General features: G+C 42.8%; 1 protein-coding gene across 10 annotated transcripts in view; it reads left to right on the plus strand.

Annotated features, from left to right (window-relative positions):
- UNC79 (unc-79 homolog, NALCN channel complex subunit) overlaps window positions 1-14,681 on the plus strand; it is a 239,274-nt gene that overhangs the window by 155,201 nt on the left and 69,392 nt on the right. For 6 of the 10 annotated variants that reach the window (XM_025442760.3, XM_025442754.3, XM_035720124.2 and 3 more), the window contains 2 exons: window positions 1,406-1,555; window positions 2,136-3,320. In XM_025442760.3, the coding sequence (XP_025298545.1) occupies window positions 1,406-1,555; window positions 2,136-3,320 (1,335 nt within the window). The remainder of the gene's footprint in view (window positions 1-1,405; window positions 1,556-2,135; window positions 3,321-14,681) is intronic. The other 4 variants (XM_035720126.2, XM_035720128.2, XM_035720131.2 and 1 more) reach the window with 2 other exon arrangements.

A 14,681-nucleotide genomic window follows, 5' to 3' on the forward strand; every position in this document is an offset into this window, starting at 1 on the left:
GGAAGTCACACAACCACTTCCTTGAAAAACTGTATTTTTCAAAAGGGAATATATTTTTTAAAGGATATAAAGAAATAAAACAGATTATAGTGTTGCATCTTCCCAGGAACATGGGAACTTGATAGGCTTTGTCATCTTTGCAGAAGTTCACCAGGAGTTTTGTATCATTTTGATCATTAACACTCATTTTTTTTATTTGACTAAAGATTAGTATGATTATTTTATCTATCATCTGCTGCTTCAAATTTTACTTAGTTGTAGAGTCTTGTGTTTGAGGACAGGATTAGTCCTTAAAATTTGGCTCTCTTCTTATACAACTCCCTGAATACTCAAGAAATCTTAGTCATAATCACACACACCTGAGCCTCATTTTATCATATAGATAGATATAAAATAGGCCAAATACTATGGCTTCATGATATTCATCTTGAATTCCATTTATTGTGGTATGAAGTGCATTTTTGTAGCTTTTTTAATTCTACTTTGTACCAAATTTTGGCCTTTCCAAAGGATGAAAGAAGAAATATTATTAAGTGAACTCTATGGGTTGCAACATAGCAACCCTTTCCTCATTAATGTATTTATGACTTTACCTTTGGTTTAAAAGTGGCCAAATAGAGATAAAAGAGTACACAGAAATAATTTTGCTAGGCACTCTAAGTGACAGATTTGTCTACAGAGCCTCAGTATCGTCAAAGAGTCTCTAGGATGCATAATAGTTACATGTGGCAAACTCCACAGAGAAGGGTCTGACTTTAATATGGGGGAATGTTATTTTTTGTTTTCTTTTTCCTTTGTTTACTTTTTCAGTCCATAATCATTTGTGGAGCTTTTGAAATGACCAGTGGCTTTTCTAAGCTTTTCTGTGTGTTGTGTGTTTCATTACCAAGTGTAGAGTACAGTATTTTGCATTCACAAAGTATAAGGTGCATGTACTGTTAGGCTGTGTCTATGCCAGTTCTCACATCCCAGGAAGGCTTATATATTTTTGGAAAGGGCGAGATCTACTCATTTTGTTCAATTTTCTTTTGCCAAATTAGTCTGAAATTCACTCAAAGCAGGCATGTTCAAGGAGTGTCAGAGATTCTCAAAATGTGTGTGTGTTATCTGATTTTAAGAGCAGTGGAAAAATTTCCCCATGAAGGCCCTATTGGAATATTGACATGCCTCTCTTGAAAATGCTGCCAGTTGTCACATGGAAAACGAGAGGCAACCTTGTAACAGGTTGCTCAATCAACATTTGGATAATTTGACATCTGAATGAAATACCAATGGCCAGAACTTGAGCTGGTGTAGCGATTAGCCCAGACTTGTTCCCTCATGCTTTCATTGAAATGCTTGTGTAGACACAGCCTAAGAGAGAGTAACCTCCCAAGTGTAATTTTGACTTTCTCTCCCCAATTAGAAGAAGATAGTGTTTTTGATGAATCTGATATTCATGATACACCTACTGGACCCTGCAATAAAGAGTCTCAAACTTTTTTTGCAAGATTGAAAAGGATAGGCGGCAGCAAAATGGTGAAATATCAGCCGGTTGAGATGAATGTTCAGAGAAGTATGAATTTTTTCCTCTTAGTAATTTTATGCAGAAATGTTGTACTCTACCGTTTGTTTGGGGTGAAATCTTAATTTTATTATGTTACTACACATTTTAATACCGTTGATTTTATATATATGTATGCACAAACAGTATATATATATCCACACTTATATATATACGTGACTTGACAGATACATCATTAACGTCATGATCGTCTTAGAGGGCCATTGCTTGATTTGATTTGTTGCAAAATGTTTGCTTCTCTTCCACACGAATTGAATACAGTTTCCCAGATCTGCCTCAGCCCAAAAGCGATCCCCTCTCCTGTGCACAAATGAATAGAGCTGAGGAATTATCCTGAAGTCTTATTTTGGAAATAAGATCTTAAACTGCCATTTCGGGTTCTCTCATTCCAGAGTTTTCTGGTTTTTGCAATTAGAATGAAACTACAAAACTTGGCCAGAAAGTCAGTTTTACCTCCTGTTGGAGCTGGGATTGTGATTATGATTTATGCCAGTTGTATGCCCAAGTATGAGGGGAAAAGAGTGGTGGCATCTCCAAGTAAAATAGTACTAGCTCTTTCTGTTTTAATCAGGTGAAATAGAATTGGCCGAATATAGAGAAACGGGTGCATTACAAGACAGCATTCTACACTGTGTGAGAGAAGAAAGCATTCAGAAAAAAAAGCTGCGCTCTTTAAAACAAAAATCTCTTGATATAGGGAATGCAGACTCCCTCTTGTTTACATTAGACGAGCACCGGAGGAAGTCCTGCATAGACCGGTGCGACATAGATAAGCCTCCTGCCCATGCTGCTTATGTCATGCAAAGGCATGACCATGGTCGCCCCAGGCAGAATTCGGCTACGAGGCCTGACGACACTGAAGGCCCCGAGAACCCAGCAATGGAAAGCTTCCAAGAGACTCGCAGGCCTGTCATACCCGAAGTTAGGTTAAACTGCATGGAGACGTTTGAGGTCAAAGTAGATTCTCCTCTTAAACCTGCTCCGAAAGAGGATTTAGACCTGATAGATTTGTCCTCTGACTCAACATCTGGACCTGAAAAGTGCTCGGTGCTGTCCACGTCCGACAGCGACTCTCTTGTGTTCGAGCCTCTTCCCCCTCTCCGCATTGTAGAGAGCGACGAGGAAGAGGAGACCATGGACCAGGGAAATGATGGTGCCTCCGGTCAAAACGCTGCCTCCTCCCCTTCCGCCCCCAGCCCCCACTCTGTCCTCAGCCTCAGCACAGCCCCGCTCGTGCAAGTAAGTGTGGAGGATTGTTCCAAAGACTTCTCTTCCAAGGACTCAGGAAATAACCAGTCAGCAGGTGCCACGGACTCTGAAGAACTTTCGAAGCCGGAGGAGCCACAGGACCTTTCCTGTGGCAGCCCACTCACGCTCAAACAAAAGCGAGACCTCCTTCAGAAGTCCTATGCTCTCCCTGAGGTGTCCCTGGACGACAACCCCGAGCCCAGCATCGGGGAGGAGAAGCCCGGTGAGCTGATGCCAAGTTCAGGGACGAAAACCGTCCTTCTCAAAGTCCCCGAGGATACCGAGAACCCAACAGAAAGTGAGAAGCCCGACACCAGTGCCGAGTCGGACACAGAGCAGAATCCTGAGAGGAAGGCAGAAGAGGAGGGAGCTGAGGAATCTGAATTCAAGATCCAGATTGTTCCCAGGCAGAGGAAACAGAGGAAGATCGCTGTCAGTGCCATCCAGAGAGAGTACCTAGACATCTCCTTCAACATTCTAGACAAGCTGGGAGAGCAGAAAGATCCAGGTAAGCTCGTCTCTATTCTTCCTCCCAGCCCGACATGCAGGTTTGTGCATCTTTCTCATTCAGGTCTCAGCACCGGGTATGCATCAAACTCTCAATCTTATAATGTCAGACAGTGACATTATAATTGCTTTGGAGTCACTCTGAATCCTTCCTGCTTCCCAAAGCATGTTGGATTCAGATGTGATTCTACTGGCTCCATGAATGTTTCTGAATCGTTGTTTCTAAACTTTATCGTCCATTCTTGACCATCCTTGGCACTAAGAGGAAGTGGTTAATTCATAGCAAGATATCTCAGATATCATCTCAGCCTTCCTCAAATTGCAAAAGTCATCAATTTGAATTCTTTCTGCCTTCTTTGTTTTCTCATGCTTTAGCAAGCTTTGATACGTAGTCCAAAGAAGGAACAAACATGAACAGTTAAAATAAAGCACAGAGTGCTTAGAATGGTTAAGAATGGAATATAATCATGTAGGGTCCACAGTGGATCACATACTCTAACCAAATGTCAGCAGTCTGGTGGACATTGTGTGTGTTCAGGAACTGAAAACCCCACTTGCAACCTACCCCCTCATTCACGGGCACCACTTGATGGTGAAGTTGTTATGACACGTGGATTTCCTGCCTCAGGGGTCATTTCTTGCCTCTCCTTGGAGGCACTGTTTTTAAGAAAGATAATTTGAAAAAAGCAGCAAGCTCATGGTGTACTTCATCCTAAAGCAGTCTTTTGTAGTATTACCATAATGCTGATTGCAACACTTCATGTCTCAGCTCTGATCTTAAAAAAAAAAAAAAAAAAAAGAATGTGACTCTTTAGAAAAAATGAAATTGGCCAGGAATGATCATTGTAATAGATTCATAACTTGTGGACCGCTGAGAACTGTCAAAGATCTTGGAGATTTATAGTGTAAAATCTATCCTTTTCTGTAAGAGGAGACGGACGCTCTGAGGAAGTAACGTGCCTGGGTCCCACGGATAGGGAGTAGCTGTACCAGGACTATTGTCCTGATTCTAGTCCTTCCTCTCCCACTGCTCCACACAAAAGCAACTCCTAAGACAAGGGATTCAGATCTTTGATTTGCCCTGGCATTCCCTGAGAGTTCCAGCTGTTCACTACCTCCCAGAGCAGAGCTGTGTACCTCAAAGGTGCTCTGTAAAAATCTGTTGAATGAACGTTAGTATATTTGGAAAGGGTTATGCTCCAGCCAGGCAGGTGGAAGAATAAGAGCCTGTAATAATAGAGTTTAAGAAGATTTCTAGGGAAACTGGGATACCTTCTTATTGTTTGGAGCCAGGAAAATTGCTACATATAGATGGAAAAAAGCATTGACCTACAGACTATAGAGGTCTATAGAGTGGATATTTAAGAAACCATGTAAGTCTATAGAGTCTGTGTGTGTGATATATCGGTTGTAGTGTGTGAGTGTGTGTGTGTGTTGCCTCCTTTATCCATCCTATATCAGATTGTTTCCCAGGCTACCAGGGAGGAGATTGGTTTCATATTAATATGCCTGTTACCAGGACAAGAAGAAAGCATCTAATAATTATGATAATATGTTTTTTAAATATGTATATGTGATACTGTCATAATAGTTTTATATCTGTGTAGTGTCCTACCTGCCACAGACACACTGATCTGTCCTCCCTCCCTTACTGGGTACTGGAAGGATGCCTAGGCTCAGAGTAAGACACAGGCTTCCCTAGACCTTCTTGCCTCTGTCAGTTGCAGTAGAGGGAGGCCCAGATATCTACAGCTTCTAGTCCTTCCAAACTCAGAGCCTTGCCACTCACTGCTGATTGCCTTGAGCTACCAGGTCTGATTGCATCATGCACTTTCTCTCTGTTTGTATCAGACTCAGGTCACTTTTCTAATTTCCATAAGGCGCTACACATCTCCTGTTCTGAACTTTTGTCTTACCTTATGCTAGCTACTGAAACCCTTCCTCCATCCTTCATGAGCAAAGTCCCTATATGCTCTCTCATCTGACTACTCTCTTCACACCCTAGTCTAGAGGAAACCCGACTCTGCCCCCAAGGACACTGCTTCCCTCACTACCCCTGGGCTTGGGTGAGAGGTCAGCACCTTCCTTGCTTACAGCTGCCCCTTTCAGACCATTCCTACCTTGTCTCAAAAAAACCCAAAACAAACAAACAAACAAACAAACAAAACCAACTCTGAACCTCATCTTACTGACCCTTGATTTTTTTTTTTTTTTTTTTTGAAAATCGGGTGACAATTTGACCCCTGTCTCTTTTTTCACTCTTGTCTAAACTGTTTCTGGCTAAATTCTTATTGATTCCAATATTAGAGTAGATGACCCTTCTGATGCTCTGGTTTCTCAGTTCCTTGAATTCATCTTCTATAGTGATTTTGTTTTTATCCTACTCCCTAGCTCAGCTGTTTGTTCTCATGTTCATAACACAGACCTTGTTTTTACTAACAACTGCAGCCTTTCTACAGTGTCATTCTCATGCCTCCTGTCCTCTGAGTTCCATTTCCTCTCTCTCTGGACAACCCTGTGTTGGTCCTACTATCTTTCATGTCCCTCCCCTACTTGATGTCTTCTGTCCTCCTTACTCAGATCAATCAGTATAGCTCTCCGTCCCTGAACCCTCTCTGTCCTTCACTTTTTCAGACTCTTACTTAAACACAATCCTTGTCATATCCATCTTTCCATCTACCAACACCCGTACCTATCCAATGAGTGTGACTGGAGAAAAACACATAATATTGACTAGGTCTCATTTTAAGTTCATGGCCATAGATCTCAATGAGGCCTTAAAATACCTGTCAATCATATATTTCCCTGGGTAAAATCACGTTTCCATTCTCCCAAGTGACTATTTCATGGTGAATTGTCTTTCCAAACTCTATAGACTTTCAATTGTCTTTCCAAACTTAAATCTTCCTATTTGACGTAATCAGAAGAACTTTCCACAGCTTCCTACCACCTCATTTGCCTGCCTTCCAGCATCTGTACTTGTACACCTGGCCTTTGTGGCAGGGTCTGGTTTTACTGGTTAAAGCCAGCCTTTCCACATGTGAACAAGATTCCATTTCTCTTACCTACTCAAGAATATTGGCCTAGAAATTCTCTTTTTTCTCCCCCCACCCAAACCTTAGTTTTTTCTTCCTAAGATATTCTTTTTTCCCCCCTAAGATATTCTTTTTATTTTTTCCCCTAAGATATTCTTGACTAGGATATACGAACATAATCTTTTTTCTTTTTTTTTTTTTTTAATTTATTTTTTATTGGTGTTCAATTTACAAACATACAGAATAACACCCAGTGCCCGTCACCCATTCACTCCCACCCCCCGCCCTCCTCCCCTTCTACCACCCCTAGTTCGTTTCCCAGAGTTAGCAGTCTTTACGTTCTGTCTCCCTTTCTGATATTTCCCACACATTTCTTCTCCCTTCCCTTATATTCCCTTTCACTATTATTTATATTCCCCAAATGAATGAGAACATATAATGTTTGTCCTTCTCCGACTGACTTACTTCACTCAGCATAATACCCTCCAGTTCCATCCACGCTGAAGCAAATGGTGGGTATTTGTCATTTCTAATAGCTGAGTAATATTCCATTGTATACATAAACCACATCTTCTTTATCCATTCATCTTTCGTTGGACACCGAGGCTCCTTCCACAGTTTGGCTATCGTGGCCATTGCTGCTATAAACATCGGGGTGCAGGTGTCCCGGCGTTTCATTGCATTTGTATCTTTGGGGTAAATCCCCAACAGTGCAATTGCTGGGTCGTAGGGCAGGTATATTTTTAACTGTTTGAGGAACCTCCACACAGTTTTCCAGAGTGGCTGCACCAGTTCACATTCCCACCAACAGTGTAAGAGGGTTCCCTTTTCTCCGCATCCTCTCCAACATTTGTTGTTTCCTGCCTTGTTAATTTTCCCCATTCTCACTGGTGTGAGGTGGTATCTCATTGTAGTTTTGATTTGTATTTCCCTGATGGCAAGTGATGCAGAACATTTTCTCATATGCATGTTGGCCATGTCTATGTCTTCCTCTGTGAGATTTCTCTTCATGTCTTTTGCCCATTTCATGATTGGATTGTTTGTTTCTTTGGTGTTGAGTTTAATAAGTTCTTTATAGATCTTGGAAACTAGCCCTTTATCTGATATGTCATTTGCAAATATCTTCTCCCATTCTGTAGGTTGTCTTTGAGTTTTGTTGACTGTATCCTTTGCTGTGCAAAAGCTTCTTATCTTGATGAAGTCCCAATAGTTCATTTTTGCTTTTGTTCCTTTTGCCTTCGTGGATGTATCTTGCAAGAAGTTACTATGGCCGAGTTCAAAAAGGGTGTTGCCTGTGTTCTTCTCTAGGATTTTGATGGAATCTTGTCTCACATTTAGATCTTTCATCCATTTTGAGTTTATCTTTGTGTATGGTGAAAGAGAGTGGTCTAGTTTCATTCTTCTGCATGTGGATGTCCAATTTTCCCAGCACCATTTATTGAAGAGACTGTCTTTCTTCCAATGGATAGTCTTTCCTCCTTTATCGAATATTAGTTGACCATAAAGTTCAGGGTCCACTTCTGGATTCTCTATTCTGTTCCACTGATCTATGTGTCTGTTTTTGTGCCAGTACCACACTGTCTTGATTACCACAGCTTTGTAGTACAACCTGAAATCTGGCATTGTGATGCCCCCAGATATGGTTTTCTTTTTTAAAATTCCCCTGGCTATTCGGGGTCTTTTCTGATTCCACACGAATCTTAAAATAATTTGTTCTAACTCTCTGAAGAAAGTCCATGGTATTTTGATAGGGATTTCATTAAAAGTGTAATTTGCCCTGGGTAACATTGACATTTTCACAATATTAATTCTGCCAATCCATGAGCATGGAATATTTTTCCATCTCTTTGTGTCTTCCTCAATTTCTTTCAGAAGTGTTCTATAGTTTTGAGGGTATAGATCCTTTACATCTTTGGTTAGGTTTATTCCTAGGTATCTTATGCTTTTGGGTGCAATTGTAAATGGGATTGACTCCTTAATTTCTCTTTCTTCAGTCTCATTGTTAGTGTATAGAAATGCCACTGACTTCTGGGCATTGATTTTGTATCCTGCCACGCTACCGAATTGCTGTATGAGTTCTAGCAATCTTGGGGTGGAGACTTTTGGGTTTTCTATGTAGAGTATCATGTCATTGGCGAAGAGGGAGAGTTTGACTTCTTCTTTGCCAATTTGAATGCCTTTAATGTCTTTTTGTTGTCTGATTGCTGAGGCTAGGACTTCCAGTACTATGTTGAACAGCAGTGGTGAGAGTGGACATCCCTGTCTTGTTCCTGATTTTAGGGGAAAGGCTCCTAGTGCTTCCCCATTGAGAATGATATTTGCTGTGGGCTTTCATTGATGGCTTTTAAGATGTCGAGGAATGTTCCCTCTATCCCTACACTCTGAAGAGTTTTGATCAGGAATGGATGCTGTATTTTGTCAAATGCTTTCTCTGCATCCAATGAGAGGATCATATGGTTCTTGGTTTTTCTCTTGCTGATATGATGAATCACATTGATTGTTTTACGGGTGTTGAACCAGCCTTGTGTCCCAGGGATAAATCCTACTTGGTCATGGTGAATAATTTTCTTAATGTACTGTTGGATCCTATTGGCCAGTATCTTGTTGAGAATTTTTGCATCCATGTTCATCAGGGATATTGGTCTGTAATTCTCCTTTTTGGTGGGGTCTTTGTCTGGCTTTGGAATTAAGGTGATGCTGGCTTCATAGAACGAATTTGGAAGTACTCCATCTCTTTCTATCTTTCCAAACAGCTTTAGGAGAATAGGTATGATTTCTTCTTTAAACGTTTGATAAAATTCCCCTGGGAAGCCATCTGGCCCTGGACTCTTGTGTCTTGGGAGGTTTTTGATGACTGCTTCAATTTCCTCCCTGGTTATTGGCCTGTTCAGGTTTTCTATTTCTTCCTGTTCCAGTTTTGGTAGTTTGTGGCTTTCCAGGAATGCATCCATTTCTTCTAGATTGCCTAATTTATTGGCGTATAGCTGTTCATAATATGTTTTTAAAATCGTTTGTATTTCCTTGGTGTTGGTAGTGATCTCTCCTTTCTCATTCATGATTTTATTAATTTGAGTCTTCTCTCTCTTCTTTTTAATAAGGCTGGCTAATGGTTTATCTATCTTATTAATTCTTTCAAAGAACCAACTCCTGGTTCTGTTGATCTGTTCCACAGTTCTTCTGGTCTCGATTTCGTTGAGTTCTGCTCGAATCTTTATTAACTCCCTTCTTCTCTTGGGTGTAGGATCTATTTGCTGTTTTTTCTCTAGCTCCTTTATGTGTAAGGTTAGCTTTTGTATTTGAGTTCTTTCCAGTTTTTGAATGGATGCTTGTATTGCGATGTATTTCCCCCTTAGGACTGCTTTTGCTGCATCCCAAAGATTTTGAACGGTTGTATCTTCATTCTCATTAGTTTCCATGAATCTTTTTAATTCTTCCTTAATTTCCTGGTTGACCCTTTTATCTTTTAGCAGGATGGTCCTTAACCTCCACGTGTTTGAGGTCCTTCCAAACTTCTTGTTGTGATTTAGTTCTAATTTCAAGGCATTATGGTCTGAGAATATGCAGGGGACGATCCCAATCTTTTGGTATCGGTTCAGACCCGATTTGTGACCCAGTATGTGGTCTATTCTGGAGAAAGTTCCATGTGCGCTTGAGAAGAATGTGTATTCAGTTGAGTTTGGATGTAAAGTTCTGTAGATATCTGTGAAATCCATCTGGTCCAGTGTATCATTTAAAGCTCTCGTTTCTTTGGAGATGTTGTGCTTAGAAGACCTATCGAGTATAGAAAGAGCTAGATTGAAGTCACCAAGTATAAGTGTATTATTATCTAAGTATTTCTTCACTTTGGTTAATAATTGATTTATATATTTGGCAGCTCCCACATTCGGAGCATATATATTGAGGATTGTTAAGTCCTCTTGTTGAATAGATCCTTTAAGTATGATATAGTGTCCCTCTTCATCTCTCACTACAGTCTTTGGGGTAAATTTTAGTTTATCTGATATAAGGATGGCTACCCCTGCTTTCTTTTGAGGACCATTCGAATGGTAAATGGTTCTCCAACCTTTTATTTTCAGGCTGTAGGTGTCCTTCTGTCTAAAATGAGTCTCTTGTAGACAGCAAATAGATGGGTCCTGCTTTTTTATCCAGTCTGAAACCCTGCGCCTTTTGATGGGGTCATTAAGCCCGTTCACATTCAGAGTTACTATTGAGAGATATGAGTTTAGTGTCATCATGATATCTATTCAGTCCTCGTTTTTGTGGACTGTTCCACTGAACTTCTTCTTAAAGGGGAATTTTAAGAGTCCCCCTTAAAATTTCTTGCAGAGCTGGTTTGGAGGTCACATATTCTTTTAGTTGCTGCCTGTCTTGGAAGCTCTTTATCTCTCCTTCCATTTTGAATGAGAGCCTTGCTGGATAAAGTATTCTTGGTTGCATGTTCTTCTCATTTAGGACCCTGAATATATCCTGCCAGCCCTTTCTGGCCTGCCAGGTCTCTGTGGAGAGGTCTGCTGTTACCCTAATACTCCTCCCCATAAAAGTCAGGGATTTCTTGTCTCTTGCTGCTTTAAGGATCTTCTCCTTATCTTTGGAATTTGCAAGCTTCACAATTAAATGTCGAGGTGTTGAACGGTTTTTATTGATTTTAGGGGGGGATCTCTCTATTTCCTGGATCTGAATGCCTGTTTCCCTTCCCAGATTAGGAAAGTTTTCAGCTAGAATTTGTTCAAATACATATTCTGGCCCTCTGTCCCTTTCGGCGCCCTCGGGAACCCCAATTAAACGTAGGTTTTTCTTCCTCAGGCTGTCGTTTATTTCCCTTAATCTATCTTCATGGTCTTTTAATTGTTTGTCTCTTTTTTCCTCAGTTTCCCTCTTTGCTATCAACTTGTCTTCTATGTCACTCACTCGTTCTTCCACCTCGTTAACCCTCGTCGTTAGGACTTCTAGTTTGGATTGCATCTCATTCAATTGATTTTTAATTTCTGCCTGATTAGCTCTAAATTCTGCAGTCATGAAGTCTCTTGAGTCCTTTATACTTTTTTCTAGAGCCACCAGTAGCTGTATAATAGTGCTTCTGAATTGGCTTTCTGACATTGAATTGTAATCCAGATTTTGTAACTCTGTGGGAGAGAGGACTGTTTCTGATTCTTTCTTTTGAGGTGAGGTTTTCCTTCTAGTCATTTTGCTCAGTGCAGAGTGGCCAAAAGCAAGTTGTATTGGGAAAAAGAGAAAAAGAGAGGAGAGAAAGAAGAAAAGAAAAGAGAAAGAGAAAAAAAAGGGAAGAGAAAAAAAACGAAAGAAAAAAAAAGAAGAAAAAGAGAAAGAAAAAGAAAGGAGAAAAAAAAGGGGGGGTGGGGGAAGGAAACAAATCAAAAAGCAAAACAAACAAAAAAAAAAAAAAAAAAAAAAGAACCACAGGGGAGTATCTTCTGATTCTGTGTTCTTTAAGTCCCTTGGCTTCTCCTGGAAGTTGTCAGTCTAGCTGGTGTTCTGGGGGAGGGGCCTGTTGTGCTGATTTTCAGGTGTTAGCAGTTGGGGGAGCTGCTGTGCCCCTGCCTGGTGCAGGGCTCAGTGGGGGTTGTTTGCCCCGTGAGGCCGCAGGAGGAACAGCCCCAGTGGCGGGGCAGCTCTGGAAACCTGGATTCAGCTCCGGAGCTCTCCGTCTGCAGGGCCTGGAGGCTCCGGGGCGGGGCCGCTGATCTGCTCAGCTCGGGGCAGGAGCGTCCTCGCTGTCCTGGGCCCTCCCGGCCTCTGCCTGTCCCGGGGGAGGCGGGATCCTGGGCTGTGTCCCGGCGCCCTGTGCTCCGGAGCCTGCGCTGGTGGATTCGCGCTCCCGGGCCGCGCAGCCCCCTCTGCGGAGCCGCCGCCCGAGCCCCTCCGAGCTGCTCCTGGAACCGCGCAGGCCCCTCTGCACGGAGCCTCTTCCTCTGCCCGAGCCCGGCCGAGCTGCTCCCGGGGCCGCGCAGCCCCCTCCGCGGAGCCGCCGCCCGAGCCCCCCGAGCTGCTCCGGGTCCCGCCGTGCGCGCTGCAGCCCTTAGGGAGCTCGGCGCACTCTCCTGGGCGCGGAGTTGCTGTTACTGTCCCGGGGAGCCCGAGGGCATCCCCGCCCTCCTGGGTCCTGCTCCAACTCCCCGCGAGCCCCTTTCCGCCCGGGAAGGTCGGTGCAGCTCCTGCGTCTCCGGGACGGGGCTCTCCTGTCCTGGGGACACTCGCCCCGGCCTCAGCCCGGCTCCTCGCGGGGCCCCTCCCCCTTGGAGGCCTTTGTTTCTTTATTTCTTCCCCCCCCCCCCCCCCCCCCCCCCCCCCCCCCCGTCTTCCTACCTTGATAGAAGCGCGAACTCTTCTCACTGTTGCATTCCAGCTGGTCTCTCTTTAAATCTCAGGCCGAATTCATAGATTTTCAGGATGATTTGAAGGTTTTCTAGGTAGTTTGGTGGAGACAGGTGATTTGGAGACCCTACTCCTCCGCCACCTTGCTCCTCCCCTCATAATCTTTTTTCTTTTTTAAAAAAAGCGCCCTTGATCTGAGTTCTCCCAGTTATTATCTCATTTTGTTCCTCCCCTTTTAGCAAAACGTTTTAAAAAATTGCCTATATAATCATTATCTCTAATTTTCTCCCATTCTATTCTTTCTAAAAAGAATTCATTCCTATGAAGCTTTCCTCCCTAGTGGCTCACCCAAATGTCACTTGTCGAGGTGACCAGTGACCTCCAGTGGTCAGTTCTTAGCTCTTACCTCCCACTTTGGTTGGCTTCTTGGACACCATAATTTCTCGGTTTTCTGCTTGTTCAGTGGTCCCTACTTCTCAATCTCTTTGGCTGGTTCCTCCTTTTCTCTCTAATGAGGGAGTGTCCTACAGTCTGAGTCCTCTGACTCCACTCGCTCTTTGGGTGATCTCATCTACTTTATGATTTTACATACTGTCTGAATGCTGAGGCAACTCACTCAGTTGCCTATTGCTGGAATAATACAGTGTAACAAATAAGCATAAAATCTTAGCAACATATAATAATAAGTAATAAGTATTTATTTAATTGGACACTGTGGATTGGCTAATCTAGGCTGAGCTGGGCCAGGTGGCCAGTTTCTTCCTGGAACCTTTGAAGCCTGGGAATATCTTCTCATGGTGATGGCAGAGACACAAAAGGGCAAGTCTAAATGCACAGGCACTTTTCAAGCCTTTGGTCATGTGATGCCTACAAACATTCCATCAGCCAAAACAAAGTCAAGAGGGAACCCAAAGTCAAGAGGAAATATACCCTGCCTCTTATGAAGGAGGAACTTCTAAATCACATGGCAAAGGGCATGCATTCAGGGAGAAGTAAAGAATTGGAGCTGTATCTCTCAAGTTTTACATGGGATGTACTCATAATAAAAAATTATCTATTGGTTATCTGAAATTAAATTTTAACTGGGGATCTTCTATTTTGTCTGGTCACCTTAATTTGCCTTCAAAATATATCCAGAATCTGGTCCCCTGCTTTCACTCTGCTCTGAGCCCCCACACCTCTCACTTGGGTTAGTGGCTATAGCCTCCTAACTGGTCCCCTGCCTTTTACCCTAATTGCCTTCATACCTTCCCAACACAGCAGTTAGAGTGATCCTTTAAAACGTGAGATTATACCATTCTTCTGATTAAAACTCCCCCCATTGGCTCCGCATTTCTTTAATAGTAAAAGCTCAGGTCCTTTATATTTCTGGAGTGCTATGTGCGGTCTCGATTCCCATTAGCTCTCTGACTTCATTTTGTTTTTTTGTTTTTTTTTTTTTTTTTTTTTTTTTTAATTTTTATTTATTTATGATAGTCACAGAGAGAGAGAGAGAGGCAGAGACACAGGCAGAGGGAGAAGCAGGCTCCATGCACCGGGAGCCCGACGTGGGATTCGATCCCGCGTCTCCAGGATCGCGCCCTGGGCCAAAGGCAGGCGCCAAACCGCTGCGCCACCCAGGGATCCCTCTGACTTCATTTTGTACTGCTCTCACCACACTGCTTCTACCAGCTACAGTGGCCGCCTGCCATTTTCTGAGCGGTCCCCACATAATCCACCCAAGGGCCTTTACACTGGCTGCTCGTTCAGCCTGAAACTGTCTTCCCCACATGTCTGCCTGGCTCCATCTCTCACTTCTGTTGATCCTTTGATCAAACACCAGGTTCTCAGTGAGGCCTGAACCCCACCCCACCTTTCCACCCTTGTCTGGCATCTTGGAATCTCTTCTTCTCTGTTTCTTTTCTACAGAGAATTACTCTTATATGATTTTAATTTTATGTATATTATTGTCTGTCTCTCCCCACTGAAATGAAAGTTCCCAAAGGCAAGGTTTC

This window comes from Canis lupus, chromosome 8 (assembly GCF_003254725.2).
Source record: "Canis lupus dingo isolate Sandy chromosome 8, ASM325472v2, whole genome shotgun sequence".
Lineage (NCBI taxonomy): Eukaryota > Metazoa > Chordata > Mammalia > Carnivora > Canidae > Canis > Canis lupus.